The sequence below is a fragment of the Xyrauchen texanus genome, chromosome 7, assembly GCF_025860055.1.
Source record: "Xyrauchen texanus isolate HMW12.3.18 chromosome 7, RBS_HiC_50CHRs, whole genome shotgun sequence".
NCBI lineage: Eukaryota > Metazoa > Chordata > Actinopteri > Cypriniformes > Catostomidae > Xyrauchen > Xyrauchen texanus.
In genome coordinates, this window is record NC_068282.1 from 50,408,177 (window position 1) to 50,421,558 (window position 13,382).

The 13,382-nt window shown below is 42.2% G+C and overlaps 1 protein-coding gene across 1 annotated transcript in view; it reads right to left on the reverse strand.

Moving 5' to 3' along the window:
• The window catches only part of LOC127646300 (voltage-dependent T-type calcium channel subunit alpha-1I-like), a 151,355-nt gene extending 138,897 nt beyond the window's left edge, over nt 1-12,458 (reverse strand). The window contains exon 1 of the mRNA XM_052129828.1: nt 12,430-12,458. Within this exon, the coding sequence (XP_051985788.1) occupies nt 12,430-12,443 (14 nt within the window). The 5' untranslated portion in view covers nt 12,444-12,458. The remainder of the gene's footprint in view (nt 1-12,429) is intronic.
• Nucleotides 12,459-13,382: the final 924 nt, after the last annotated feature.

Consider the following 13,382-nt stretch of genomic DNA (forward strand, 5'->3'; position numbering starts at 1 on the left):
GACTGTCTGAAATGTTCTTGTTGTCGACCCCAGATTCTCCTCTGTGGTCTGTGTTCATTAATAGCCTGAGAGCGCTACAGTCTCCCATATGATTTAATTCAGTCATTCACAGCATAAAAACACAAGTGAGGCAGAGAATCAGCCAGTTAGTCTCATGACGCACATTATTGTGCCACTGCGCTGCTGATGATCGATTAAACCAGGGTGCCCAATACGTCGATCGCAAAGGCAATGCTGGTAGATCGCACAAAATTTAAATGTACTTTCGTTAAATTTTAATACAAATAAATATAATGTCTTTCCTTCTTTTAGTTTCTGTCTGACTTGCACTTGACCAGTAAATATTGACCAGGCCATGTTTTGTTTATTCAGTTGCCACGACAACTAGGTTTGCGCATACACGCCTAGGCGTCATGGCAACTGAATAATCAAAACATCGCCTGGTCAATATTTACTGGTAAATGCCCTGACTATTGTAATCTATTGTGCTGTAGGTGTTTTGGGTTTAGTGTTAAAACTGAATGATATCAACATTGAACATTATTATATATTTGTTTATTAATTACAAGATGAATTCCATGTAGGGATACATGCAGTAGTCCCAACAAGCATTTTCTTATTTTAAATGAAACTGTGTTTTTTTAGTTGGTAGATCTTATTGAGTTGCTCATTTAAAAGTACATCATCACACACAAAAGTGTGGACACCACTGCTTTAAGCAATAAGACACTCAGTCCAGTGTCATATTGTGAATACAGTCATGGCTAAAGGTTGTTGTTGAACACAAAAAATATACACCGATCAGCCAAAACATTATGACCACTCATAGGTGAATCAAATAATGTTGATCATCTCCTAACAAGGCAACATGTCAAGGTCTGGGTAGATTAGATGGTAAGCAAACAATCAGTTCTCGTAGTCATTGTGTTGAATGCAGGAGAAATGGGCAGGAGTAAAGATCTGAGTCAGAGCATCTCTGAAGCAGCAAGGCTTGTGTGAGTGTGTGTCAACAGTGGTGAGCACCTACCGACAGTGGTCTGAGGAGGAACGAACCACAAACCAGCGACAGGGTGTTGGGCGCCCAAGGCTCATCGATTTGCGAGGGCAACGAAGGATATTCTGTCTGGTCCGATGAGTCGGCCGGTACACGTGTGCACCATTTACCTGGGGAAGTGATGGCACCAGGATGCACTGTGGGAAGACGACAAGCTGGTGGAGGGAGTGTGATGTTCTGGGCAATGTTCTGCTGGGAAACCCTGGGTTTCCATTCACTTCGATGTCAATTTGATACGTACCACCAACCTAAACATCATTGCAGACCAGGTACACCCCTTCATGTCAATGGTATTCCCTGATGGCAGTGCCCTCTTTCAGCAGGATAATGCCCCCTGCCACCTCCCACATTGTTCGGGAATGGTTTGAGGTACATGATGAAGAGTTCAAGTTTGGAGCCCTGGCTTCCAAATTCCCCAGATCTCAATCCGATGAGCATCTGTGGGATGTGCTGGACCAACAGGTCTGATCCACGGCGACTCCACCTCACAACTTACCGGACTTGAAGGATCTGCTGCTAATGTCTGGGTGCCAGATACCACAGGACACCTTCAGGGGTCTTATAGAGTCCATGCCTCGTTAAGCCAGTTAACCTCTAGATTTCGGGGCCGTCACACTACATACAGAGAACAGCAGGACGCACGGCATTCTAATATACCTGACCTGCGTCCAAACATACTTTATATTTTACGACATTGTAGTGGGCACCACAAGAACACACAGTCTCAAACTCTACACTAGCAATTATCCTGAGCTAAGACTGATCTCACAGTAAACGCTGTGACAGCAGGTCAAAAGTTCTTCAGCTGAAATCAGTCTGTGCTCACTGCAATTCAAAACACTGCCCCCAGTGGCCTAAACTGGAAGTGTTTTAACAGAAGGGTACGTGTGCCAAAAGCCAGTTGTATTGGTAGTTGTACATTATGTAATAAATTAATATAGAATGCATATGTTATCAACCATATGCCCTAACCCAAACCTAAAGCTATAAAAATATTTATTTGGTATATAAGACAACATTTGAATGGCCATCAATGGACAAAGATGCTTTTTTTCAAAGAATGGTGTAGTTAAAGCATCTACCAGCAGGAGCTTATTGCCATAGAATCAGTCAAACATTGATCCTCAGGTTTTATATATTAATAATAAACAATTAAATGCCAAGGTTTCTGCAAACTCACTGATATCCACCACTTGGCTCCGAGTAAAAGAAACTCGTCCCATGAGCCTCCTCTCTCCTGAGGTGATTTGTGGTGCCTCTCAAGGGCTCGTCTGGATCTCAAAGGCAGTAACAGTCACTCTGTCTCAGAAGAAAACGGCTCACTTCTCAAAACTATCAAGAATATTTGCACAGTATTTTCCACCCACAAGTCCCTCTGATATTCTGGTCTCTAGATATGACTTGAGACCCTCCAACAATGTAAGTCTATGGGATTATTTTCCCCTGTTTATCATCCACCATGTGAAAACGTTTAGACTGATCTATTTGTAAAGTACCAGCACACTTTTCCTCAACAACACACATCCTTCGAGAAAGCATTAATGTCTGTAGCACAAACACTGTAAAACAACTTACTCACTGAACATTTGATACTTACTGTAAGGGGGTTTAAGATGGGCAAGGAGGAGGCTGCTTGTCAATATAAATAATATTTAATTAAACTTAAACCAAAAGTACAAACATAAACACCCATGACGGACATGCCCGTAATTCTTGCTCTCTCCTCAGGCCGGGGTGCCACCGGCATGACCTACAACAAAAAAATAGGCGAGGGAAAAGGCCAACACGGTGTGACAGAGAGAGAGAGAGACTCACTCACCGGTTCTCTGATGTACCGTCGCGTGGTCCTCCAACACTCCTCCACACTCCTCGGCAGACGACAGCCGCTCCTCTCAGGGTGAACCGGAGTCAAATCTCCGACCCCCAGCGGACAGAACGCCCCTCCGCTTTTCTGGCGGCACCTGGGGACATTCCTCCGCCCCTGGCAGCGGCCCTACCGCTCCAGGCGATCGGGGAGTTTCTTCCCTCCTCCCTTTGTGGATGGCGTCTCCCCTCGACCCCTCCACGTTTCTGGCGGACGGCAGGGCACTCCTCCGCCCCTGACAGCGGCTCCATCGCTCCAGGAGGTCGGGGAATCCAGTCCCCACTCGCACCTTGGATGGCGGCCGTTCCCTGCATCCGGGCGGTCGGGCTACTCCGTCACCCGGCAGATGGTAGCAGCGCTCCCCTGGGTGGACGGCAGTGTCGAGGACTCTGCGACGGGCATCCCTCCTCCTTCCCGGGTTTTGGCACCAATGTAAGGGGGTTAAGATGGGCAAGGAGGAGGTGAGAACCGGCTTGTCAACATAAATAATATTTAATTAAACTTAAACTAAAAGCACAAACATAAACACCCATGACGGACATGCCCGTAATTCTCTCTCTCCCGCCTTTATCCCTCGCGCGCCCCATCAGGCAGATTGGGGACCGGGCGTGCAACATTCTAGCCCGGCCCCGCCCCCCTCCGCTCCACACTTCCTATTAGTGGATTGATCAAATCACTATAAAGAAATAGTCAAAGTTACCCTTGCTTCTGTAAACAGCACTAATTAAAAGTAACATTTCCAGTCAAATACACCAAAAATAAGCAGTAGGTTCAAACCTGCCTCTACTGTATTTCTGTAAAAAACAACAAAACAGGCAGAATAATATAGAAGTTAATGTCAATTCCATTTTTAATATAAAGTTAAAATGAGACTTTTCCATTCTGTCATTACTTAGGGAATCTAAATCCTCAGATTCTTAGTTCCTGTGGGAATTAAATGAAGTAAGCTTTCAGCTGAACAGAATAAGCCTCACAATACAATCTAATAATACCAGAGCTCAACAGGACCTATAGAAGAAAGCAAAACCTTTGAGGAGAGAGCATGCACTGCTTTACATACATCTACTATTTATTAAACTCTTATTGTTATATGAGATCCAGAGTTCTCATACGGATATACCACAGTGGCATAAAGTGCCCTCTTTCTCTGTATGTAGGTCTCTCTCTCTCTCTCTCTCTCTCTCTCTCTCTCTCTCTCTCTCTCTCTCTCTCTCTCTCTCTCTCTCTCTCTCTCTCTCTCTCTCTCTCTCTCTCTCTCTCTCTCTCTCTCTCTCTCTCTCTCTCTCTCTGATGATAGACACAGCTCTGCCTTTGTGAGCTGACGATCCAAATGGATAATGATCGCTCTCCAGTTGTCTTTTTTTTCATGTACCCATGAGAAAGACTCCAGCGGAATCGATTTGGAACTCTCCCCGGCAAAAGAAGAGATATAGAAACAGAGAGAGCAACAGTTTAGAGACTGAATGAATGGAGAGAAATTTAAGCAGCTCTTAAGAAATTACCAAACACTGATGAGCTAAATTCAGCTACAAGTAAAACACAAAAACATGTGATTACTGTTACACATAAGGGAATGCACTTCAGTCGTGAAATATTTAAACAACAGTGATGGCATGAGTGTTACAGTAGAGCAGAACATTTGGAGTTTTGAACCTTTATTTTGGGTGTTTAGATAGCGTTGAGTGTTTGTTGGGTGTTTGGATTGTGTTGAGTGTTTGTTGGGTGTTTAGATAGCGTTGAGCGTTTGTTGGGTGTTTAGATAGCGTTGAATGTTTGTTGGGTGTTTAGATAGCGTTGAGTGTTTGTTGGGTGTTTGGATTGCATAGAGCGTTTGTTGGGTGTTTGGATTGCGTTGAGTGTTTGTTGGGTGTTTGGATTGCGTTGAGTGTTTGTTGGGTGTTTGGATTGCATAGAGCGTTTGTTGGGTGTTTGGATTGCGTTGAGTGTTTGTTGGGTGTTTGGATTGCATAGAGCGTTTGTTGGGTGTTTGGATTGTGTTGAGTGTTTGCTGGGTGTTTGGATTGCGTTGAGCGTTTGTTGGGTGTTTGGATTGAGTCAATTGTTTGTTGGGTGTTTGGATTGCGTTGAGTGTTTGTTGGGTGTTTAGATAGCGTTGAGCGTTTGTTGGGTGTTTAGATAGCGTTGAATGTTTGTTGGGTGTTTAGATAGCGTTGAGTGTTTGTTGGGTGTTTGGATTGCATAGAGCGTTTGTTGGGTGTTTGGATTGTGTTGAGTGTTTGTTGGGTGTTTGGATTGTGTTGAGTGTTTGTTGGGTGTTTAGATAGCGTTGAGCGTTTGTTGGGTGTTTAGATAGCGTTGAGTGTTTGTTGGGTGTTTAGATAGCGTTGAGTGTTTGTTGGGTGTTTGGATTGCATAGAGCGTTTGTTGGGTGTTTGGATTGTGTTGAGTGTTTGCTGGGTGTTTGGATTGCGTTGAGTGTTTGTTGGGTGTTTGGATTGCGTTGAGTGTTTGTTGGGTGTTTAGATAGCGTTGAGTGTTTGTTGGGTGTTTGGATTGTGTTGAATGTTTGTTGGGTGTTTAGATAGCGTTGAGCGTTTGTTGGGTGTTTAGATAGCGTTGAGTGTTTGTTGGGTGTTTAGATAGCGTTGAGTGTTTGTTGGGTGTTTGGATTGCATAGAGCGTTTGTTGGGTGTTTGGATTGCGTTGAGTGTTTGTTGGGTGTTTGGATTGCGTTGAGTGTTTGTTGGGTGTTTGGATTGCATAGAGCGTTTGTTGGGTGTTTGGATTGCGTTGAGTGTTTGTTGGGTGTTTGGATTGCATAGAGCGTTTGTTGGGTGTTTGGATTGTGTTGAGTGTTTGCTGGGTGTTTGGATTGCGTTGAGCGTTTGTTGGGTGTTTGGATTGAGTCAATTGTTTGTTGGGTGTTTGGATTGCGTTGAGTGTTTGTTGGGTGTTTAGATAGCGTTGAGCGTTTGTTGGGTGTTTAGATAGCGTTGAATGTTTGTTGGGTGTTTAGATAGCGTTGAGTGTTTGTTGGGTGTTTGGATTGCATAGAGCGTTTGTTGGGTGTTTGGATTGTGTTGAGTGTTTGTTGGGTGTTTGGATTGTGTTGAGTGTTTGTTGGGTGTTTAGATAGCGTTGAGCGTTTGTTGGGTGTTTAGATAGCGTTGAGTGTTTGTTGGGTGTTTAGATAGCGTTGAGTGTTTGTTGGGTGTTTGGATTGCATAGAGCGTTTGTTGGGTGTTTGGATTGTGTTGAGTGTTTGCTGGGTGTTTGGATTGCGTTGAGTGTTTGTTGGGTGTTTGGATTGCGTTGAGTGTTTGTTGGGTGTTTGGATTGCATAGAGCGTTTGTTGGGTGTTTGGATTGCGTTGAGTGTTTGTTGGGTGTTTGGATTGCATAGAGCGTTTGTTGGGTGTTTGGATTGTGTTGAGTGTTTGCTGGGTGTTTGGATTGCATTGAGCGTTTGTTGGGTGTTTGGATTGAGTCAATTGTTTGTTGGGTGTTTGGATTGCGTTGAGCGTTTGTTGGGTGTTTGGATTGCATAGAGCGTTTGTTGGGTGTTTGGATTGCGTTGAGCGTTTGTTGGGTGATTGGATTGTGTTGAGTGTTTGTTGGGTGTTTAGATAGCGTTGAGCGTTTGTTGGGTGTTTAGATAGCGTTGAGTGTTTGTTGGGTGTTTAGATAGCGTTGAGTGTTTGTTGGGTGTTTGGATTGCATAGAGCGTTTGTTGGGTGTTTGGATTGCGTTGAGCGTTTGTTGGGTGTTTGGATTGCGTTGAGCGTTTGTTGGGTGTTTGGATTGTGTTGAGTGTTTGTTGGGTGTTTGGATTGCGTTGAGCGTTTGCTGGGTGTTTGGATTGCGTTGAGCGTTTGTTGGGTGTTTGGATTGCGTTGAGTGTTTGTTGGGTGTTTGGATTGCGTTGAGTGTTTGCTGGGTGTTTGGATTGTGTTGAGTGTTTGTTGGGTGTTTGGATTGCGTTGAGTGTTTGTTGGGTGTTTGGATTGCGTTGAGTGTTTGTTGGGTGTTTGGATTGCATAGAGCGTTTGTTGGGTGTTTGGATTGCGTTGAGTGTTTGTTGGGTGTTTGGATTGCGTTTAGCGTTTGTTGGGTGTTTGGATTGTGTTGAGCGTTTGTTGGGTGTTTCGATTGTGTTGAGTATTTGTTGGGTGTTTGGATTGCGTTTAGCGTTTGTTGGGTGTTTGGATTGCGTTGAGCGTTTGTTGGGTGTTTGGATTGCATAGAGCGTTTGTTGGGTGTTTGGATTGCATTGAGCCTTTGTTGGGTGTTTGGATTGCGTAAATTTTTTGTTGGGTGTTTGGATTGCGTTGAGTGTTTGTTGGGTGTTTGGATTGAGTCAATTGTTTGTTGGGTGTTTGGATTGCATAGAGCGTTTGTTATGTGTTTGGATTGTGTTGAGCGTTTGTTGGGTGTTTGGATTGCGTTGAGCGCTTGTTGGGTGTTTGGATTGTGCTGAGTGCTTGTTGGGTGTTTGGATTATGTTGAACATTTATTGGGTGTTTGGATTGTGTCAAGTGTTTGTTAAGTGTTTGGATTGTGTCAAGCATGTGTTGGGTATTTGGATTGTGTGTAAGCGTTTGTTGGGTGTTTGGATTGAGTCAATTGTTTGTTGGGTGTTTGGATTGCGTTGAGCGTTTGTTGGGTGTTTGGATTGTGTCAAGCGTTTGTTGGGTGTTCGGATTGTGTCAAGAGTTTGTTGGGTTTTCGGATTGTGTCGAGCGTTTGTTGGATGTTTGGATTAAGTGTAAGCTTTAGTTGGGTGTTTAGATAGCGTTGAGTGTTTGTTGAGTGAATTGATTGCGTTTAGCGTTTGTTGGGTGTTTGGATTGCGTTGAGCGTTTGTTGGGTGTTTGGATTGAGTAAATTGTTTGTTGGGTGTTTGGATTGCGTTGAGTGTTTGTTGGGTGTTTGGATTGCGTTGAGTGTTTGTTGGGTGTTTGGATTGAGTCAATTGTTTGTTGGGTGTTTGGATTGCATAAATTGTTTGTTGGGTGTTTGGATTGCGTTGAGTGTTTGTTGGGTGTTTGGATTGCGTTGAGTGTTTGTTGGGTGTTTGGATTGCGTTGAGTGTTTGTTGGGTGTTTGGATTGCGTTGAGCGTTTGTTGGGTGTTTGGATTGAGTAAATTGTTTGTTGGGTGTTTGGATTGCGTTGAGTGTTTGTTGGGTGTTTGAATTGCGTTGAGTGTTTGTTGGGTGTTTGGATTGCATTGAGTGTTTGTTGGGTGTTTGGATTGTGTCAAGCATCTGTTGAGTGTTCGGATTATGTCAAGCGTTTGTTGGGTGTTTGGATTGAGTCAATTGTTTGTTGGGTGTTTGGATTGCGTTGAGCGTTTGTTGGGTGTTTGGATTGTGTCAAGCATTTGTTGAGTGTTCGGATTGTGTCAAGCGTTTGTTGGGTGTTCGGATTGTGTCGAGCGTTTGTTGGATGTTTGGATTAAGTGTAAGCTTTAGTTGGGTGTTTAGATAGCGTTGAGTGTTTGTTGAGTGAATTGATAGGGTTGAGCTTTTGTTAGCTGTTTGTATTGCGTTGAACGTTTGTTTAGTGTTTGTATTGTGTTAAGCTTTTGTTGGGAGTTTGGATTGGGTTAAGTGTTTGTTGGGTGCGTGTTGTGCATGTGTTTGAGTGCAAATTAATCTTGTGGTCTTAAGAGTTTGGTGAGTGTGTATTTGTGTTGAGTGTGCAATTTTGCTAAAGATGCTAAAGACAGAGTTCATTAAATCAGGTTTCTCAGGTTTGCTGGAGCTCAGACAGTCAAGTCACAGTAAAAATTGTTTGTGTGACATTTAGCCCTCTAAACAGTGATGACTTGTGTTCAAGCACACTGATTACTGCATTACTACAACAATTCATACACAAAGTCTAATGTGAAAGATATCTGCACTATACAAATGTCAAACAACATCTAGTGAATACCTTGTTCTCCCATCACGACAAATAAACAAATGAGCATTTCCAAAACTCAAATATCAGTGCTGATCAGTCTGTGAGTTTCTCGATCTGTTGATTTATTCACAGTTTTTGCATTCTGACACATTTCTGCATCTCAACAGACCTCAAAAACCCTGCAGCTGCACACACGTCAATCTATCAGAGATTTCAGCGTTTGTAAGACAGCTCTGTTCTGAAATATAAAATATCTCTTGTATATCAGCTCTCCTTAGAAACACACTAACAGACATAAACATCTTAATGTACAGATATGAGGGGTAAAACGCTGTGCAATGACCATATATGCTGTGTGTGCTATTCAGGAGACTAATGGATCAAAAAAGCCAATGAACATTGTAATTCTGCTCAATAAAACAATGTGCATCTGGAACATAACATGCTTTTACACACACACACACACACACACACACACACACACACACAGGCCTTAAAAGCAATAATAGTGAGTACTCGTCACAGACCCAATGGTTTTCAGACTAAGATAATTTTGTTTACCTCTAAACCTACGGTCACCCTCACACAAACCGGTTGACATAATTAGATTTAAAGAAATGTATTAGAATTTATGAGAATTTGAAATACCGACATGTTGCTGAAAGGTCACTGGTCAACAGGTTTCACTATATTAACGATGACATTTTGGGCCTTGCAAGACTTGCTGACTTCATAAAATCCGTCTTTCAGATGTGATTTTATCAGACATAAACACATTATATACCCAAACACACTGAGTAAAGAAGAGAGAGACTGAGAGAGAGACACTCAATAGTAGTAACAGAAGAACCATTTCTTTACAGTTGGCTTTGACCTTCAACTGTGTGCAGTGCCCCACACACACACACACACACACACACACACACACACACACACACACACACACACCTACCTGCTGCCTGTCTGAATGGCTTTATGACAGGTGAACAAACAGCTGAGAAGCCACTGAGATGAAAGAGAGTTTGTGTTCTTAATAAAAGACACCTGACATTTAGAAACATTATTCACTGTTAAGAGTTTAGGAATATGTGTGAAGTGAGAAGAAAGATGAAGAGAGAGAGAGAGAGAGAGAGAGAGAGAGAGAGAGAGAGCGAGATTGTGACAGACCTCACAGATTTAATCAGGACCAGAACATCCAGTCCAGATCCTCATGGTTTGGAGAACAAAAACCATTTAAGTGTTATTTCGAGTAAAAATTAATTTCAGGCTCAACTTGTGCAGTTGTTGGCTGTCATAACAATTCAAATTAGTTAATGATATCAACAAAACATCCCTCTGAACATCACTTCGTGACATCACATACTCAGGTGAGGCACTGTTAAAACAAATGGTCACCGTGACTCTAAGTATCATTACTTTAAAGCCACATGTTTTTGAAAATGTTTAAAAATGTAATACTTTAAAAATCACACACTAAGAATATACGCGATGCGAGGAAAAACACTGGAGAACGGAAATTGAAAACAGGCGAATCGTGGAACACTTCCAAGTTCAGGAAAAAGGTGAATAGCATTACAAAAAAAATGTATGACAGTGTCTAAAATGTGAGTTTCATTCTGTGTCATTTGAGTCATCATTGAGTCTGTGTCGTGTATTTGGCGCCATCTCCTGGTGGTCATATGTAACATTGTGCTTCATGTGGATTATCTAATGATCTATACATCTGATTATCTTGTGTGTGGACTCGATTGAAAGATAATCACCTCCTTTAAGTAACGATATGATCCTTTTATTCTTTGTGAAGTTATAAGTAAAAATGCATCATATAAGCAACACCAACACAATTGTCAAAGACACATAATTAGCTGTTACTCACTATATTTTTGTCTGTTAGCAAAACAAATAGGCTGGTTGTATTTTACTCTTTAAGATCTTTCCAACAACATGCGACACATTTGATCAGTTTGATGTTTTTACTGATTGTAATAATATGTGCACTTCTGACATTTTGATTAAACTGCCCACCCCTAACACACACATGCAAGTGAACGCAACAAGTGTTCCTGTTTTACTGCTAATGTCCTTTTCCTTTTCTTTTTTAAAGACATTTTAATCGCATTGATCATCAGATCTGTGGATGAGGAATTCACATTTATTCTGAATTGATTTTTTCAGCATCTGATCTTTATGTTTGATTGATCTTGTCCTGGACTAAAGCAGGAAACAAATCGATGCACGTATACAGCGTCAAAATCTGCCATTTAACCCTTTAATTTCATAAACTCCTGTTGAGCACACACACACACACACACACACACACACACACTCTATATTCTATCCCCTAAACCTAACCCTACCCCTAAACCTAACCCTCACAGAAAACTTTCTGCATTTTTACATTTTCAAAAAGCATAATTTAGTATGATTTATAAGCTGTTTTCCTCATGGGAACCGACAAAATGTCCCCACAAGGTCAAACATTTCGGGTTTTACTATCCTTATGGGGACATTTGGTCCCCACAAAGTGATAAATACACGCTCACTCACTCACACACACACACACACACACACACACACACACACTCACACACACACTCACACACACACACTCACACACACACACACTCACACACACTCACACACACACACACTCACACACACTCACACACACACACACTCACACACACACACTCACACACACACTCACACACACACACACACACACTCACACACACACACACTCACACACACTCACACACACACTCACACACACTCACACACACTCACACACACACACACTCACACACACACACACTCACACACACTCACACACACACACACTCACACACACACACTCACACACACTCACACACACACACACACACACACTCACACACACTCACACACACACACACATACACACACACTCTCTCTCACACACACACACACACACTCTTTCACACACACACTCTCTCTCACACACTCTTTCACACACACACACACACACTCTTTCACACACACACACACTCTTTCACACACACACACACACACACTCTTTCACACACACACACACACTCTTTCACACACACACACACACACGCACACGCACACTCTCACACACACACACACACGCACACTCTCACACACACAGTCGTGACTCACTCAGTGTTAAACAGACCAGAACATAATAGACAGGTTTTTGGTTTATGGAAATTAATGCATTAACGTGTTAGCTATGAAATAAATATATGATTAATTGTGCTAATATATTTTAAATTGATTGACAACACTAGAATATAGTACATGTTCATTATATAGCACAGCCTCAAGTGCTATAAAACTTACATTGTACCTCTGCTAATAGAAACTGAACAAAAATTGTGTGCTAATGAGAAAAATATAAAACTGCATTATCTCTCACTCAATGTACTATTACACTCTCCAGCTTCACAATGAAAACACTTGAGCCTACACACACACACACACACACACACACACACACCGTACGGCTCCAGCGCCGATCTGTCATTATATTTTCATCACAGCAGACAGATCATTATTATTCACAGATCCGCTGAGAGTCACCCTGGAAAAGAGCTGATATTGATGCTGAATTAAGTTTAAATCACTGTTATTAAAGGATATGGGCTGGAGACCATGCGGATGCACAAGTTGCGAGGAAAAGTGGTCTGTTTGATACAGAAGAAGATGATGGGCGCTAACTCTGGGTACGGAACCACCAGCGCGCTTAACTCACTGCTCACGTCATCACCCACTTCCTCTCTTTGCTCCACTGGCCCCGCCTTTTCCTGCTCGACAGGCTCCGCCTCTTCTTCAACAAGCCCATCCCAGCCAGAAGAGGCAGACAGATTCAAATGTGGCTCCGCCCCCATAGAGGACACGCCCATCGCAGTGGGACCCTCCTCCTCTGATGTCATGGCTTTGGACCTGTCTGAAACGAGAGAGCAATATTTATATTATCAAGCATATTTCGTTTTTTTGGTATTGTACGCTAATTAATCATGTCCCCGGACCATAATTCAATTAGTAGTAATTATTATAAATTCAATTAATTAATTGACATTATATATATATATATCTCACACACTAGAAATGTTTAAAAATATATATTTAAATAGCTGTTTTCAATTTGATTATTTTCTATTATAAAATGCAAAAATGTTTCAATCACCCAATAAAATACTGTGTAAACTAATCCTTGAAAAAACATTCGAATGTGCTAATTTGGTACCCGAGAAACATTTCTTATTATTACAACAGTTGAAAAACAAGAAGAAACCAATTCCTCTAAACTCATCCGTCTTCTGTTATTTGAAGAGATGAAGGTTATTTTCTGCACCACTGACTTGAAATAAAACAGCAAACTGGATCTGAGCAGGACAGAGAGAGAAGGGTACGGTCCAGACGCACATCAGAGTCCCGCACATGTGCTTTGCTCTGTTTATGTGCATGCACAACCCAATGTGTGATAGCAGGGCGGGTTGTCTGAGCAGATGCGTCTGTATTTTACTACGAAAGAGTTGATCAGATGAAAATGATGCTGCAGTCATGTGTAATGTGAAGTCGTAGTTCAGTGG